The following is a 13428-nucleotide window of genomic DNA, read 5'->3' on the forward strand; positions in this document are numbered from 1 at the left end:
TGCTGCTATTCTGGATATTTGTTGGAGAACGAGGAGAGTGATTTCTCATCTGAAGACACATAGTGAGAGAGGGATTCTAAAAGCTCCATCGTGTAACCCCAGTCCTAAATTTGATTTTTGTTTGGAACCTGGTTTTTTCCGACATGCAAAATAGGTCCGTCTTAGGAATTTCATTTTCTCTCTTGACAGTAAACACAGTGACGCAGAATTTCACGTAAAGGGTCCGATTTAGGGATCATTACAATCGAGGTGTGAATCCAAGCTCTTTGTCAGCAGCTTAACCTCTCCCAGCCTCGATGTGCTCATATCTTAATAGAAATAGTTACAAATTAGGTGTTATACACAGGGATTAAATGAGGGTGATAAAGTGGCACATAAGTAGCTTCAACAGGACGTTAGCTTCCTTTCTCCTTTTCTTCTCCTCATAGCACTTAAAAGTAGTTCAGCTTTTCTTTATTGCAAAGTAGTGTGCATGCTGTGTGACATTTGGTTAAGAAATGGGAATAGTAGGCAAGCAGGAAGCAGCTTTGTGGGATCGAGTGCGCGGGAGTTGGGAAGCATAAGGTAGTCAGGCTTTTTGCAAACTTGGAACATGACCTTGGGTAAATCCCATAACCTCTCTGTGACTGAGTTTGTGTTTCTGTTAACTGATGTTCTCCGTTGACTAGTAATATTTGAGAAAGAAGTGAAGGGACTGTTTTCTACCCCGTTATATATAAAGAAGTTTCTGAAATGTCAGTATTAACAAAAAAAAAAGTACACAAAATTAACTCTTTAAAACAACACAGAAACACTTGTGCCTCTTGGGCACCTTCAGGTATCAAGAGCTGCTACTGTCCCCCGCCTTGCATTTCTAATTGTTAATTTGCATCATTCGTTTCTCTGAAGCAAATCAGTACATTTTGAAATCCATATTTCATGGAGCTACTTAACTAATTGCTGCAATCAGCAGCAATTTATTTTATAGCAGGGCTGTTCAAATCACTGTGAGGTTGGCATACCATGCACAGTGTGTTTTTTACAACCATATTTTTAATGATGAGTTTTAATAAGGGGAGAATGGTTAATCTGCTAATATTCTCCTGCAAGTCCTAACTTTGGTCCTGTGGTTTACCTTTACCCAATGCTAACTTTAAAGGCCACAGCAAAGTCAGCGGCCCAGTGGGTGCACCAGCTGTTGGAGAGGCTGTCCCATTTAGAAGGACAGAGAGAGGAAAGAGCACCCTGTTTTTCTTATTTGGAGACCCTCATTAAATTACTCAGAAACAATAATCAGATAGCTGCTGTTCAAGTTAATGGCACCTCCGAGTCCCTGTCAAGAGAGCTTTATTTAATGTGCAACAGACCTGGAGTGGTGCAGGTGCCTTTTCAGGCCCTCATTTAATCTAAGCTGCTTTAGTTGGCATGGCAACTAGCTGAGACATCTGGGAGACATCATGTTGGGGATTGAGACTTCAGAGGATCTCTGCTAGAGCAGAGCAGAAACCTCATCATAAAGTGGTGTGTGTTTCTTCTAGATTCTGCAGCTCTGTTGTGCAATTGCCAATTCAGGAATTGTGTTTTTCCAGAGAAATAAAATTTTAAAAGATTGGCCTGGCCATTGGCTTGTTTCTGTGAAGAAAAAATTTGCTTTATCCCTGAGGTGAAACACACTTATTTCAACCCTGAAGAATTTATTTTGCTAAACTAAAGCTTGACAAAACTTACTCTGTGCAGAGTGGCTGTTTTTAATCACTTTGTAAAAAGTATACTTTTAAAATTTCTCAGACTTTTATGTTTAAAAGATATTAGAGGAAGGAAAACATCTCTGTACAAAGGTAAATGAAATTGTCAAGGTAGACTGGGCTATATGTGGTTTTCCCTAGACTTTCTGATTAAATTAAGAGATTATTAAACACTACCGTCTTTTTTTTAACATTGACTGTCATCTTAAGAGGCAGAGATATGAAAGCAACACTCATTTAAATTCTTTCTTAAATATTATAACAGGAGATTGAATGAAATGTCTTTTAAATTCACAGATCCTGAAGACAGTAACATGATAATCTGGTCATTTGTGTTTAGCAGAGGGAGTACCTGCTGGTTTGTATTTTGTAAGAAATTATGCACATAATGTGCTCTTAGTATAGAAGAATTGACTTAGTATTTGAAATCATCCTTTATATTCATTTTGAACACCCTTGTCTTTCAGGTTCATTTTGGTTTTGGGGGGCTTGTTTGTTTTGTTTTTGCTGTCTGTTAATACTTTGCTCTGTATTATGTTAAACCATGTGAAATAATTATTTTTTTGGTCAAAATGGTTCAACATTATCAGTTCAAATCCAGTAGGTCTGGGGTGGAAACAACACCCTGATCTGGAAATACTTGTTTCAGCATGCTAAGTTAAATATAAGAGTGTTTCCTGAAATTAGTAATTATTTGTAAAATATCTGGTTAGAATAGTACCCATTCCAGCCAATGTTTTCCTTTTCCCTTTTCTTTGAAAATGTAGTCACTGTTAGAAGAAAGCATATGACATTATTTCATGCTTATTCTGTGTTTTTGGCTTTTGTATCAGTTTGTTCCTTTTATAAGTCAAAGCAAGATTTTTCAAGTGCCAGCACCATGAATTCAACCTGATAACTTGAAAATTAAGATGTTTTCTCTCTGCTGTTTGCATGCATACCAACTGTCACCAGTAACAGTAAAGATTCTGGCATCACAGCTTGGCTGCCTATTTTGTAGATATGTGAGACAGAATAGAATATAACCTGCTCTTCACTTCCATGCAAGAACTTTTCAATCCTGGCAGGAAGAAGAAAATTGTCAGTAAACTCAGAAGACATGACTGACATCCCATACAGATAAGTGCTCTGTTTAGGAGTTTTCTTTTCCTGAGTAAAACCACAAGTTGACGATACAGGGATGGCAGTTGTGAAGTTTTTCTGTTTTTGCTCTGTTGTTCTGTTTTGTTTTTTCCCTGTGTGATGTTCCTTTGTTTTCATCCCTTGAGATTTCTGGAACCAACTCAAGAATATTAGAACCTCTGATTAAGGCTTAATGGTGCAAATAGAAAATTTTTTCCCCTGTCTCTGTCCTATGATTAAGATTTCCCAGTGGGAAAAAAAACTTTTTCGTATTATATACAAGAGGGTTAATATTCTTAATATGTAAGGCACTTCTACAAATAAAATTATCACCCCAGTAGAAAACTGAGTTAAAAAAAGAAACAAGTCTCTCTCTTCACTCCTCCTCTCTTTTCTCTCCTCTCATACTTACACATATATGTGGCCAATAAACATGTAAACAGTTTCCATCTGAAAACACATTTGATAAAACTGATCTTTATTGCTAAAATCTTTCCTACAGTCCCCAAGAATTCATACTAGAAGAGGCAGAAACCTCTGCTGGTAGTAATGAGAACCCAGAAGTGGGTTACTTCTTGCTCAGAACATCAAAGCAGCTAAGGAATTGGAGGCATCAGGTATCTTAGAAAGTAGGGATGCAGGTAGGTCTAAACTCAGAATTGCTTGCAAGCCTTTGTTAGAAGTAGTAAAGATGTTTAGGTGTCTTTTCCTATCCCACAGGAGACAAATAAAGCCTTATTCCCTGGCGACAGCAGGAGCTAAGCTATGGTGTCTTTGGCTCTTCCCCCGCTCTTACAGAATATCTTGGACATGTTATTTTGAGCCGTCAGTGAGTCATCCATTGGAGATGATGAGTAGACAGTTAAATATACAAGGCTGGACTTAAGGCAAGAAAATTACTAGAGATGTAAAGTTGGGAGTCGTCAGCCTGGATGTTATTTAAAGTCATGGGACTCTCTTCGATTACCCTAGAGAGTGAGTATCTGAAGAGAAGAGGACCAAGCCCTGGGGCATTTCAACAGTAAGTGGTTGGGAAGGAGCACCAACAAAGGGAATGAGAGGAAACAACCACAAAGGGAGAGGGAAAGTCAGAGCTGAATGTTCCACCAGCCATTTGGAGAAAATGTCTCACAAAGGAGGGGTAGTCCAACTATGTATGTCAGCTGTTATCAATTTTTCATTCTCCCTATGCCCAAGTTGTCCCTTTTCCTACTTGTTTGTGCTGAAACATTAAATTAGAAGTGTTTTTAAGTCCCCAAATAATAATCACTTACTACAAGAGACTTTTTAAAACTCAGAAAGGTAAGATACAAAACCTCATGTTGCTTTTTGAAAATGTAAGTTATGTCCAGCACTTGCCATTCCAATGAGCATGCCAGTGCTGAAAAAAGAGCCTCTGCCCCAGATCCTTTTTAGTTTTTTATAGCTAATGGTGAGCGCCCAAAGACTCCAACCTCCATAATATCTTTCTCATAGAAGAATTTTAGGATCTGAGGAAGTATGTAAGAAGGCAAACTAACTCTGCTATTTTTTTGTCTTGCCTTTCCCTGCTTTCAGGTGCACGGGGCCGGGGAAGAAGCCTTAGTGTTTTACTCAGAATGTGAAACTAACTTTTACAAGATGTCGAAAGAATTTGTTTGGGGTTTTTTTCTTGTTTGTTCATTTGTCTTTATTAATTTTTATTGGAATACAATTGATTTACAATGTTGTGATAATTTCTGCTCTATAGCAAAGTGAATCATTCATAATATATCCACCCTTTTTTAGATTCTTTTCACATATAGAATGTGTCAAAAGAATTTAAATCCTGTAAGAGCCTCCTAAACTCAAAGGCCCTTTTCCCTTGTCTGAAGAAAGCTTATAAATCGTAAAACTTGCCTAAAATTTTAAGGAGTTGTTACTGAAGGCAGGGGTAAGTCATGAATCTGTCCTTTTCTAGATAAGCAAGAGACAGTAGTGCCTTTACCAAGAGAATTCCACATCTCCTTTACTCCCTGGGCCCTAGCTTTCGATCACCTGCCTCATGTTGATTGTGCAAAGCCCTGAGGATATAACGGAGTACAAAGCATAGGAAGCTTAAAATTAAGTATGGGAGGTATAAATGTATAAGAAGTTAAATAATAAAAGTTCAGTTGTGAAGACTGTAGAGACTAAGATATGAACTAACCGTTGTGCATGTTTTTTGGAGTACCATGCTTTACAAAGTAACTGAAGCCACTGTTAATGGATGGATTACATCTTTTGCTTTGGTGCCCTGGTGGCCTAGCGTGAGACCAGCACCCTTTCTTTTTTGGATTCAGAGGACACTCCAGGAACATGTCTGAATAGACCCTGAGACTGCTGGTCTTCACATTTCTCCTGATCTGGCTGTCTTTGAAAATATTTACCCTTATTTTTCTCTTTTATAGTGCTAATTATAGTCACTTGATTGTTAACTTCTAACTTTTTTAAATTATTTCATTTTGGCAGTGTTTTCATCTTAGGAGGGCTGGAATTGTCATCTCTTTTCATGCTATCCAAAAGCTTTCTTTCCCTAAAGCTTTTTCCAGCCTTAAAAAGACAAGTCATGTATTTAGAGTTGATACCTAATTTATAGGGATTGGGGGCTGAATTCTCTGAACTCTCCTTAACTAAAAACCTCAAGATATGTTGTCACAGAACTGATGCAGAGTGACCTGCATAAAATTATCGTCTCTCCTCAACCACTCAGCTCAGATCATGTCAAAGTTTTTCTTTATCAGATTTTGCGAGGTAAGACTTTCTCTGTGAAGAAAAAGGTAGTGTCACTGTATAAATGGAATGTTTTGCTTTTCATTTGAACTAATCTAACCTTCCAAGGCTTACTTCTTGCCTGACAACTTTTTTCTTCTGACCAAAGTATATTTAATACTCTCTATACTTGATGTTAAATAAGAAGCTTTTAAGGGTAGCCAGATGGTTCTTATTTTCGGTGATGGAAGAGAAGGTCCTATCTAATTCATTAGGTAGTCAAGGGGGTTAATCCCGAGGGGTAAATAAGCAGGCTGTTTTGCCACAAAGCTTCCACTGAACAACCTTTAGTAGGAGTATGTGGCTGGCATCAGATGATTAACTGAAAAGGAACTGTGTTTCCTATGGATGACATACATTCTTTATGCCAGCAGTAGGTGGGCCTGGTCTGAGAGTTGGCAGGCATGCCTGAGTTCCACTCTAGAAAAGCAAAATGACTTTTAAAGTCAAAGCATGGAGAAGACTGACAGAAACAGCCAACTAACTCACTCTCCAGCCTGGCTCATTAAGGAGTACTGACGATAGAGAAACAGTTTGGGCTGACATTTGTTGGAGCTTCCTCTGGCCATCAGGTGTGTCCTTCAGAATTTTGGCATTACACCTGTTTAAAGCTGAAACAGTTTTCTTACCTAGTAAAATACTTTTTTTCTCCCATAGGATTCAAAGAATTCAGACATTCCTTATAAAAATTGAAAAGCATCTGCCAGAAGAACTAAAACACATACACAGTGTTAAAACTAGAAAGTTCACCTTCTGTAGATGTGTTGATATTTGGGAGTGGGGGTGGTAGCAGAGGGAAGAGACTGGATAGAGGACCTTCTTTAACATTGTAGAAATGTGATTTGCTTTATTTTATTCAGAAGACTCAGCCTTGAAGCTGTGCCTTTTATCTAGCACTGCTAAAGCCCACAGACTTTGTAAAGATATCAAAAATATTCTTAAAGTAATTAAGTACCTTCCTGATTCTCAGTGGTGGAGAATACTACCAACAGACCTGGGCAAGTTTCTGAATTTTGTCTCATCAGTGAAAATCTGTCCTGGAAAAGGCTTGCTGTTGGTTAATGGGAACTATTTTGTGGCAGCAGCTCACAATCAGCTTCGGAGTATCCAGAGCTCCAGGAGCCACACTTATAAACTGTTCAAGGTTATTGGTCTGGTCAGCCTTAACTCCAGGGCTTGGAGTGCTTATCTATACTTAAACCTAAATAATCTTTCAAATTATAGACATTACCTCTAGACTGTGCAAACCTTTGATGACATTTTATTTTACTGTAGCAAAATTACAGTTTTTTGAGGTAGGACTAAGTCAAGCTTTTAATAATGTTCATTATGCAGTTATTTAGAGAACAATTTAAAATCCTGTACTCTTGTTCCTATGGTTTTCCCCCAAATCATTGGTTGAGTAAAAGGAATTAAATATCTGCAGTTCTATCTGTTTCTATTTCAGGTTTGAAATATCTCCATTCAGCTGGCATTTTACATCGAGACATTAAGCCAGGGAATCTCCTTGTGAACAGCAACTGTGTTCTAAAGGTAGCTCTTCATTTTATTTAAACATCTAGGAAACAAGTGGAATGTCAGAGTGTGTTTAAGAACACGTTTTTATGAAAGAAATGGTTAAATTTATTCTCATCACTTTACCAGAAATTAAAGAACCCAGTGTTCTCCACCAATATCACTAGTCATGGACAAAATAGTAACTTAATTTGTAGTCTTGGCTCATGGTTTCTTCATGATATTTTGCACATATTTTGGAACCATTGGAATTGCAGTGTGACTAGAAAGAAGACTAAAGAAGGTGATTTCTTTTCAGCTTGTTCCATTACAAAGAAAGTGTATATTAGAAAAAAGATTGGAAGACCAGTAAGCATCTACTTACGTGACAATCAATTGTGGCTTTTAAGAAGACTGTATGTTTTTGCACAGCTGATGTTTTTATATGCTGTTTGCCTGAGGCAGCAAAGTAGGGAAATAGAAACATTTAAAAGTGAAAATACTAAACCAGAAAAGGGTCAAAGGTATTTCCACAGTATGTAGTGGCCAATCCTCAGTTACCCCTCTGAAGGGGTATTGATTACAGGGTTTACTCTCGCGGCAGTACCACCCCCTTTGTCTTTTGTTAGAGTGGCTCACAAATAGCAAAATCCACATGTTCATTGCCCTCTCCCTAACAGAAATGTGTCTTAACAGACCTCCTAAATAGTGAAAGGCCCATCATATCTTTCCCCATTATAGAAATTGGACGTAAGGGCCTTCCTAGAGCTGAGTCATCTCTGTGAAAGCAAATTAAAATTCCACTTATTTTATGAGCGGCTACAGTATTATATGGTGCTTCAGTCTACAGTAAATATTCTTAACATTTCAATTGATATATTTGAAAAAGAAAAGAACTGTTTATAAATGTTGCCTACTTCAAATGTAATCAACTGTCATTAGTACTTATCCTCTTGGCAGTTAAACTAAACCTTGAAACCAAAGTATATAAATGAATTTCATTTTTTATTTTAAATGCTTTCTTTAAACTGTGGGCCAGTTTTCTTTAAAAGCTAGTGTGTCAAAACTGCTTTTGAATGAAAAAAAATCTCCCTTCGCTCTATATGTGAAGAACTCTGCTCCTGTTTTAACTCTAGAAAGATTAAAAACACCTATTTTTCATATTTTCCTTGAAAACATCTAATATTATCCTTAATTCTTTTGTTTCCACAGATAATTAATAGTCCCAAAAACCATTAAAGTAAAAACTACCAAAGTAAATTTTCCTTCTGTAGGTCATTGAGTTCACTCCCCTGCCGCTTTTCACTGTGGGACTTCCCTGGTGGTCCAGTGGCTAAGACTCTGAACTTTCAATGCAGAGGCCCAGGTTCAATCTGTAGTCAGGAAACTAGATCCCATTTGCCACAGCTAAGACCCAGCGCAGCCAAATAAATTAATTAAAAAATAAATAAATAAAAAGAGCTGTAACCAGGCTTCCCGGGTGGCTCACTGGTAAAGAATCCACCTGCCAGTGCAGAAGACACAGGTTTGATCCCTGCTGTGGGAAGATCCCATGTGCTATGGAGCGACTCAGACCGCACGCCACAACTGTTGAGCCTATACTCTAGAGCCCAGGAGCCACAACTTCTGAGCCCATGTGCCGCAGCTACTAAAGCCCACACACCCTAGAGCCCATGCTCTGCAACAAGAGAAACCAATGTCATGAGAAGCCCATGCACCACAACTAGAGAGTAGCCCCCGGTCGCCTCAAGTAGAGAAAAGCCCACACAGCAACGAAGTCCCCGCACAGCCAAAAATAAAATAAATGAATAGAGTAGTAGCAAACTATTAAGATACAGTGTAATAAACATCTTCAGGCCTTATCTCCATAACCCACTTTAATTCTTTTTTTAAAACAAACAAAAACCTTAGAGTCAAAAATTCTTTGACTTATCCAGACCAAGTCACTTATAAGACAATTTAAACCAGTTTCTTCTTATTTCAGTTTCTGGTTGGAGAACTTCACAAAGCATTTATGTAGAGCCTGTCATGCTTGATGCCATTAACTGCTTGCAGTCCATTTTCTAAATCGTCTTTTATGGTATTGTAACCTCCAGCTACATGAAAGAGTAACTAAAAGAAGATGTCATTTATGAATAAACAACATACAGATCGGAACAAATTGAAATTTTGCTCTGCTCCTTTAACTTGTCTTGGCAGCTTACTTTTAAAAAGAGTAGATTGCCAATCTACTGATGCTAATTCTCTCTTCTCAAATGTAAAAATTCATAGAAAATAATTATGACAAAACATTTTTTAGAAATCATCCTTTTAGATTGAGACTCTATTTTGTTTACTATTAGGCCCAAAGCAGATAATTTTGCTGGAAATTGCAATATCTTTTTGGTTATCTGATCATATAAGCTTCTTACTTTGGATTTAGCCTGTCTTCCAGATAAATTGCCAAAAAATGAATCCAGATCTTTTTTTTTTTTTTTTTTAAACAAAAGGCTGGCTTTATTAGAGAAAACATTTTCTGTTGGGTAAGGTGGTGTTTTGTTTTGTTTTGTTTTTTAATACCAGAGAAATAAAGTGGATTTTTAGTGGGTTTTTTTGTTTGTTTTAAAAGATAGCCTAAAAATTTTTGGTCAGGTAATAGAGTTTTTAAAATATTATGTGTTCTTTGGGAGGATTTGATAAACAACATATGCCTGTTTTCCTTTTTGGTATAGTTTTTCTGTGTGGTCTGAAAGTGTACTTTCATTTTAAGTTTTAAAGATGTTGGTTTCATACTGATTTGTCCCCACATACAGACATGCATTCATTTGATGTGACTAGACATAGTAGATTCAAGATAAAAAGAGAAGATTGCCAAAAATTAGGGCTAAAATATGTTTTCTTTAAAACAGTAGTTTTCCAATGCTTTTTTAAGCTATGAGACCCTTTTTTCAAATAAAATATTATGGTAGGACCTCAACTTAGAAGGCAGATAAGTATTATTTTGTCAGTTATATTAATAATATTGACTCAGACTTAATCATTGAGAACACTGGAGCTTAGATGGTCATTCCTCTCTTATCTCTTCCTCAGTGCTCCCAGTTTCTGTTTTGGTTGCCCAGTATCAAGAAAATCTCAATTCCTGAAAATAAGCAAAATTTGCTGGTGGTGGCACTGCTGCCATTTACTAACAGCTCACCTTGCAGCCTCCAAAAACTTTTCACTTAAACAGAAAGGGAAGACTTCCCTGGTGGTCCAGTGGTTAAGAATCTGCCTGCCAACGCAGGCATGGCTTCGATCCCTGGGCCCGGAACTAAGATACCACGTGCTGCAGGGGAACCAAGCCCACGTGCCATAACTAGAGCCTGTGCTCGGCAGCAAGAGAGGCCACTGCAGTGAGAAGCCTGCACGCTACAACCGAGAGTAACCCCCACTCTCCGCAACTAGAGGGAAAAAAACCTGTGTGCTGCAACAAAGACGCAGCGCAGCCAAAGATACATAAATTAATGACATAAAGTAAACAGAAAGAGCAGGAAAAGACTTATTCCTAGGTTTGTAGGTAAATCAACCAGTCTTTCTCATTTACCATTATGTCTCCCAAGTTCTAGCATACTGTCTAAAATATAATAGACATTCAATTAATTGAACATTTATGGCATGAAGAAATGAAGGGACCTGTTAGCATTGGTATTCTACAGTGTGCTACTTTTTGACATATTCACACATTGGAATGTGAATTAGTATTTAAAATATTTATAGATTCATGTGAAATTTAGGTAAAATGTTCATGGAACTCCTGAAGTACCTCAGGATTTAGCAGGACTCTAGTTGAAACCCATAGCTTTGAAGAAATTTTACTGTGTATATTCCATAAAGATAGTGAACATATGGGAATTCCCTGGTGGTCTAAGTGGCTGGGACTTGATGGCTTCATTGCCAAGGCCTGGGGTTCATCTCTGATCAGGAAGCAAAGATCCCACAAGCCATGCAGTTCGGCTAAAAACAAACAAAAAGATAGTGAACATAGTTAGCTCAGGAGGTCTTTTTTTTTCCTTATACTATCTTCCTCCATAAGCAGCCTTGAAAATAGATTAACTTGGTTTCTTCATTGAACCAAAAAGTATACATTCAATTGCTTTTTGTTTGTTTCATTAGTTACCAATTAAAAACAAATGAAAAGTGAAAAGCTTGTCTTTACAATAATTCTGTATAGAAATATGGAAGTTTGAGACTTTCTTCCCTCTCATCCAAATAATATCAAATTATATACTGACACAAATGTACTCCACCTGTATCACTGAAAACTTTGCAAAGTTCAGAGGTCTATCAAGATTTTAGTTTATTATTATTTTGTTCTGCTATTCCACTTGTAAATATATGTGTCTATTTGACAACATTTTGATAATCTATTCTGTTTAGATTTGTGATTTTGGATTGGCCAGAGTGGAAGAATTAGATGAATCCCGTCACATGACTCAGGAAGTTGTTACTCAGTATTATCGGGCTCCAGAAATCCTGATGGGCAGCCGTCATTACAGCAATGCTATTGACATCTGGTCTGTCGGATGTATCTTTGCAGAACTACTAGGACGAAGAATACTGTTTCAGGCACAGAGTCCCATTCAGCAGGTATGATTTCACTTTAGGCTTTAGGAACTTTCAGTTCTATTACAGATTTAAAGGAAAAACCATCTTGCGCACATCTTGGGCTTATTCATTGTACTGTCTAAATTGCTTTTAGCAAATTCAAGTTCACTTAAAATTCAGAAAGTTATGAAGATTACAGAGAGATTGATTTTGCAGCTTACGAGCCTATTAAGAGGGAATGTTGACTTTATTACATGCACTGATGCATGGCAAGCAGACTCTGCTATAACAGTTTGCACAGGTGTAATCTTCAGTGGTTTGAGAGCCTCTGTTCTTTCTAACTGAATGGATCTGACTCGAAAATGTATTTGGTGACTTAATGTACTTACACTTTGTGCTTAGAATATAAATTTGAGTGTTGACTTCTTTAAATACGAACATTTAGAACCCTTTCCAACCTATATTGGACTAAATTATTTAAATATGGCAGAGAATATCAGAAGCTGATTAAAATGTTGGAAACCATTTGTGATACTTTAACTGTCTGCCTTTATAAACTAATTCATTACTACCCACATTTTCTTTGGTCTAATTCTTAAGTATTTTTTATTCATAAAAATTTTAACAATCTTGTTTGCATGAGAAGAATGTAACAATGGTGAGTCAGGCTGTACAATCCAGTTGGTGGATTCAAATCCTACTCTACCATTTGCTGTCAGTCAAATCCTGGGCAAGTTAAACTGTTCTGAGGATTGTTGTGCAGAATAAATGAAGTAATAGAGCCAAAACTAAGGCCTGGAGTCTGGTAAGCACTCAGTAAATGTTAGCAATTATGATGGTGGTGGTGGCAGTGTGCCAGGGTATGAGGGATACAGCTGAAAATAAAGCTTTCTGAAACTTTCATGTGAGACAGAAAATAAATAAGTTGGTGGGCTTCCCTGATGGTCCAGTGGTTAAGGCTCTGCACTTCCGGTGCAAGGGACGTGGATTTGATCCCTGGCTGGGGAACTGGGATCCACATGCCTCAGAGCATGTAAGCCTGCGAGCCACAACTGCTGAGCTCATGAGCCACAATTAGAGAGCCTGTGCACCGCAGTGAAAGATCCCGGATGATACAAACTAAGACCTAAAAAAGATATTCAAACAAATATCTTTTTAAAGAAAATAAATATAATCCCAAGTAATGATAAATACTACCAAAAAGAATTAAACCAAGTTAGGGATAGAGAGTGATGATGGAGCCAGAGCAGTGCTAAAAAACCATCTAAGGGAGTAACATTTGAGGAGAGACTGCAGTGAAATGAGGGAGCAAGATACCAGGAACAAATATTCCAGGCAAAGGGACAGCCAGAAGGTGCCTGGATGGAGGCAGCACCAGGAGCACACCTGGGACAAAAGGGACAACCAGCATAACAGAACCCTCTGAGGCAGGAACAAGTGTGGGTGTGCTGGAGTGATGGCATGATTAAGGAAGAGTGTGTAGGAGATGAGGTCACAGAAAAAGAGCCTGCCTGACCTTGGCGACCTGATAAGGACTTTGGGTTTTATTCTGTCCAAAGTGTGATGGAAAGCTGTCTGTTTTTGAGCAAGAGAGTGTTAAGATTTGACTGATCACGTTTGAAAAGATGACCCTACCTACTGTGTATCTTTGTAAATAATTCATGCACATGACAAAAAATGAAACCATCTCCTTTATGCTCTATCAACCAAGAATTGTTAACTGATACATTAGAAACTGTATATGCTCTGATCAACA

General features: G+C 37.7%; 1 protein-coding gene across 2 annotated transcripts in view; it reads left to right on the forward strand.

Annotated features, from left to right (window-relative positions):
• Nucleotides 1-13428, forward strand: part of NLK (nemo like kinase) — a 124088-nt gene that overhangs the window by 90056 nt on the left and 20604 nt on the right. For both annotated transcript variants that reach the window (XM_043903150.1, XM_043903149.1), the window contains exons 4-6: nt 5491-5597; nt 7063-7148; nt 11505-11714. In XM_043903150.1, coding sequence (XP_043759085.1) covers nt 5491-5597; nt 7063-7148; nt 11505-11714 — 403 coding nt within the window. The remainder of the gene's footprint in view (nt 1-5490; nt 5598-7062; nt 7149-11504; nt 11715-13428) is intronic.

The sequence above is a fragment of the Cervus elaphus genome, chromosome 5, assembly GCF_910594005.1.
Source record: "Cervus elaphus chromosome 5, mCerEla1.1, whole genome shotgun sequence".
NCBI classification, from domain to species: Eukaryota; Metazoa; Chordata; class Mammalia; order Artiodactyla; family Cervidae; genus Cervus; species Cervus elaphus.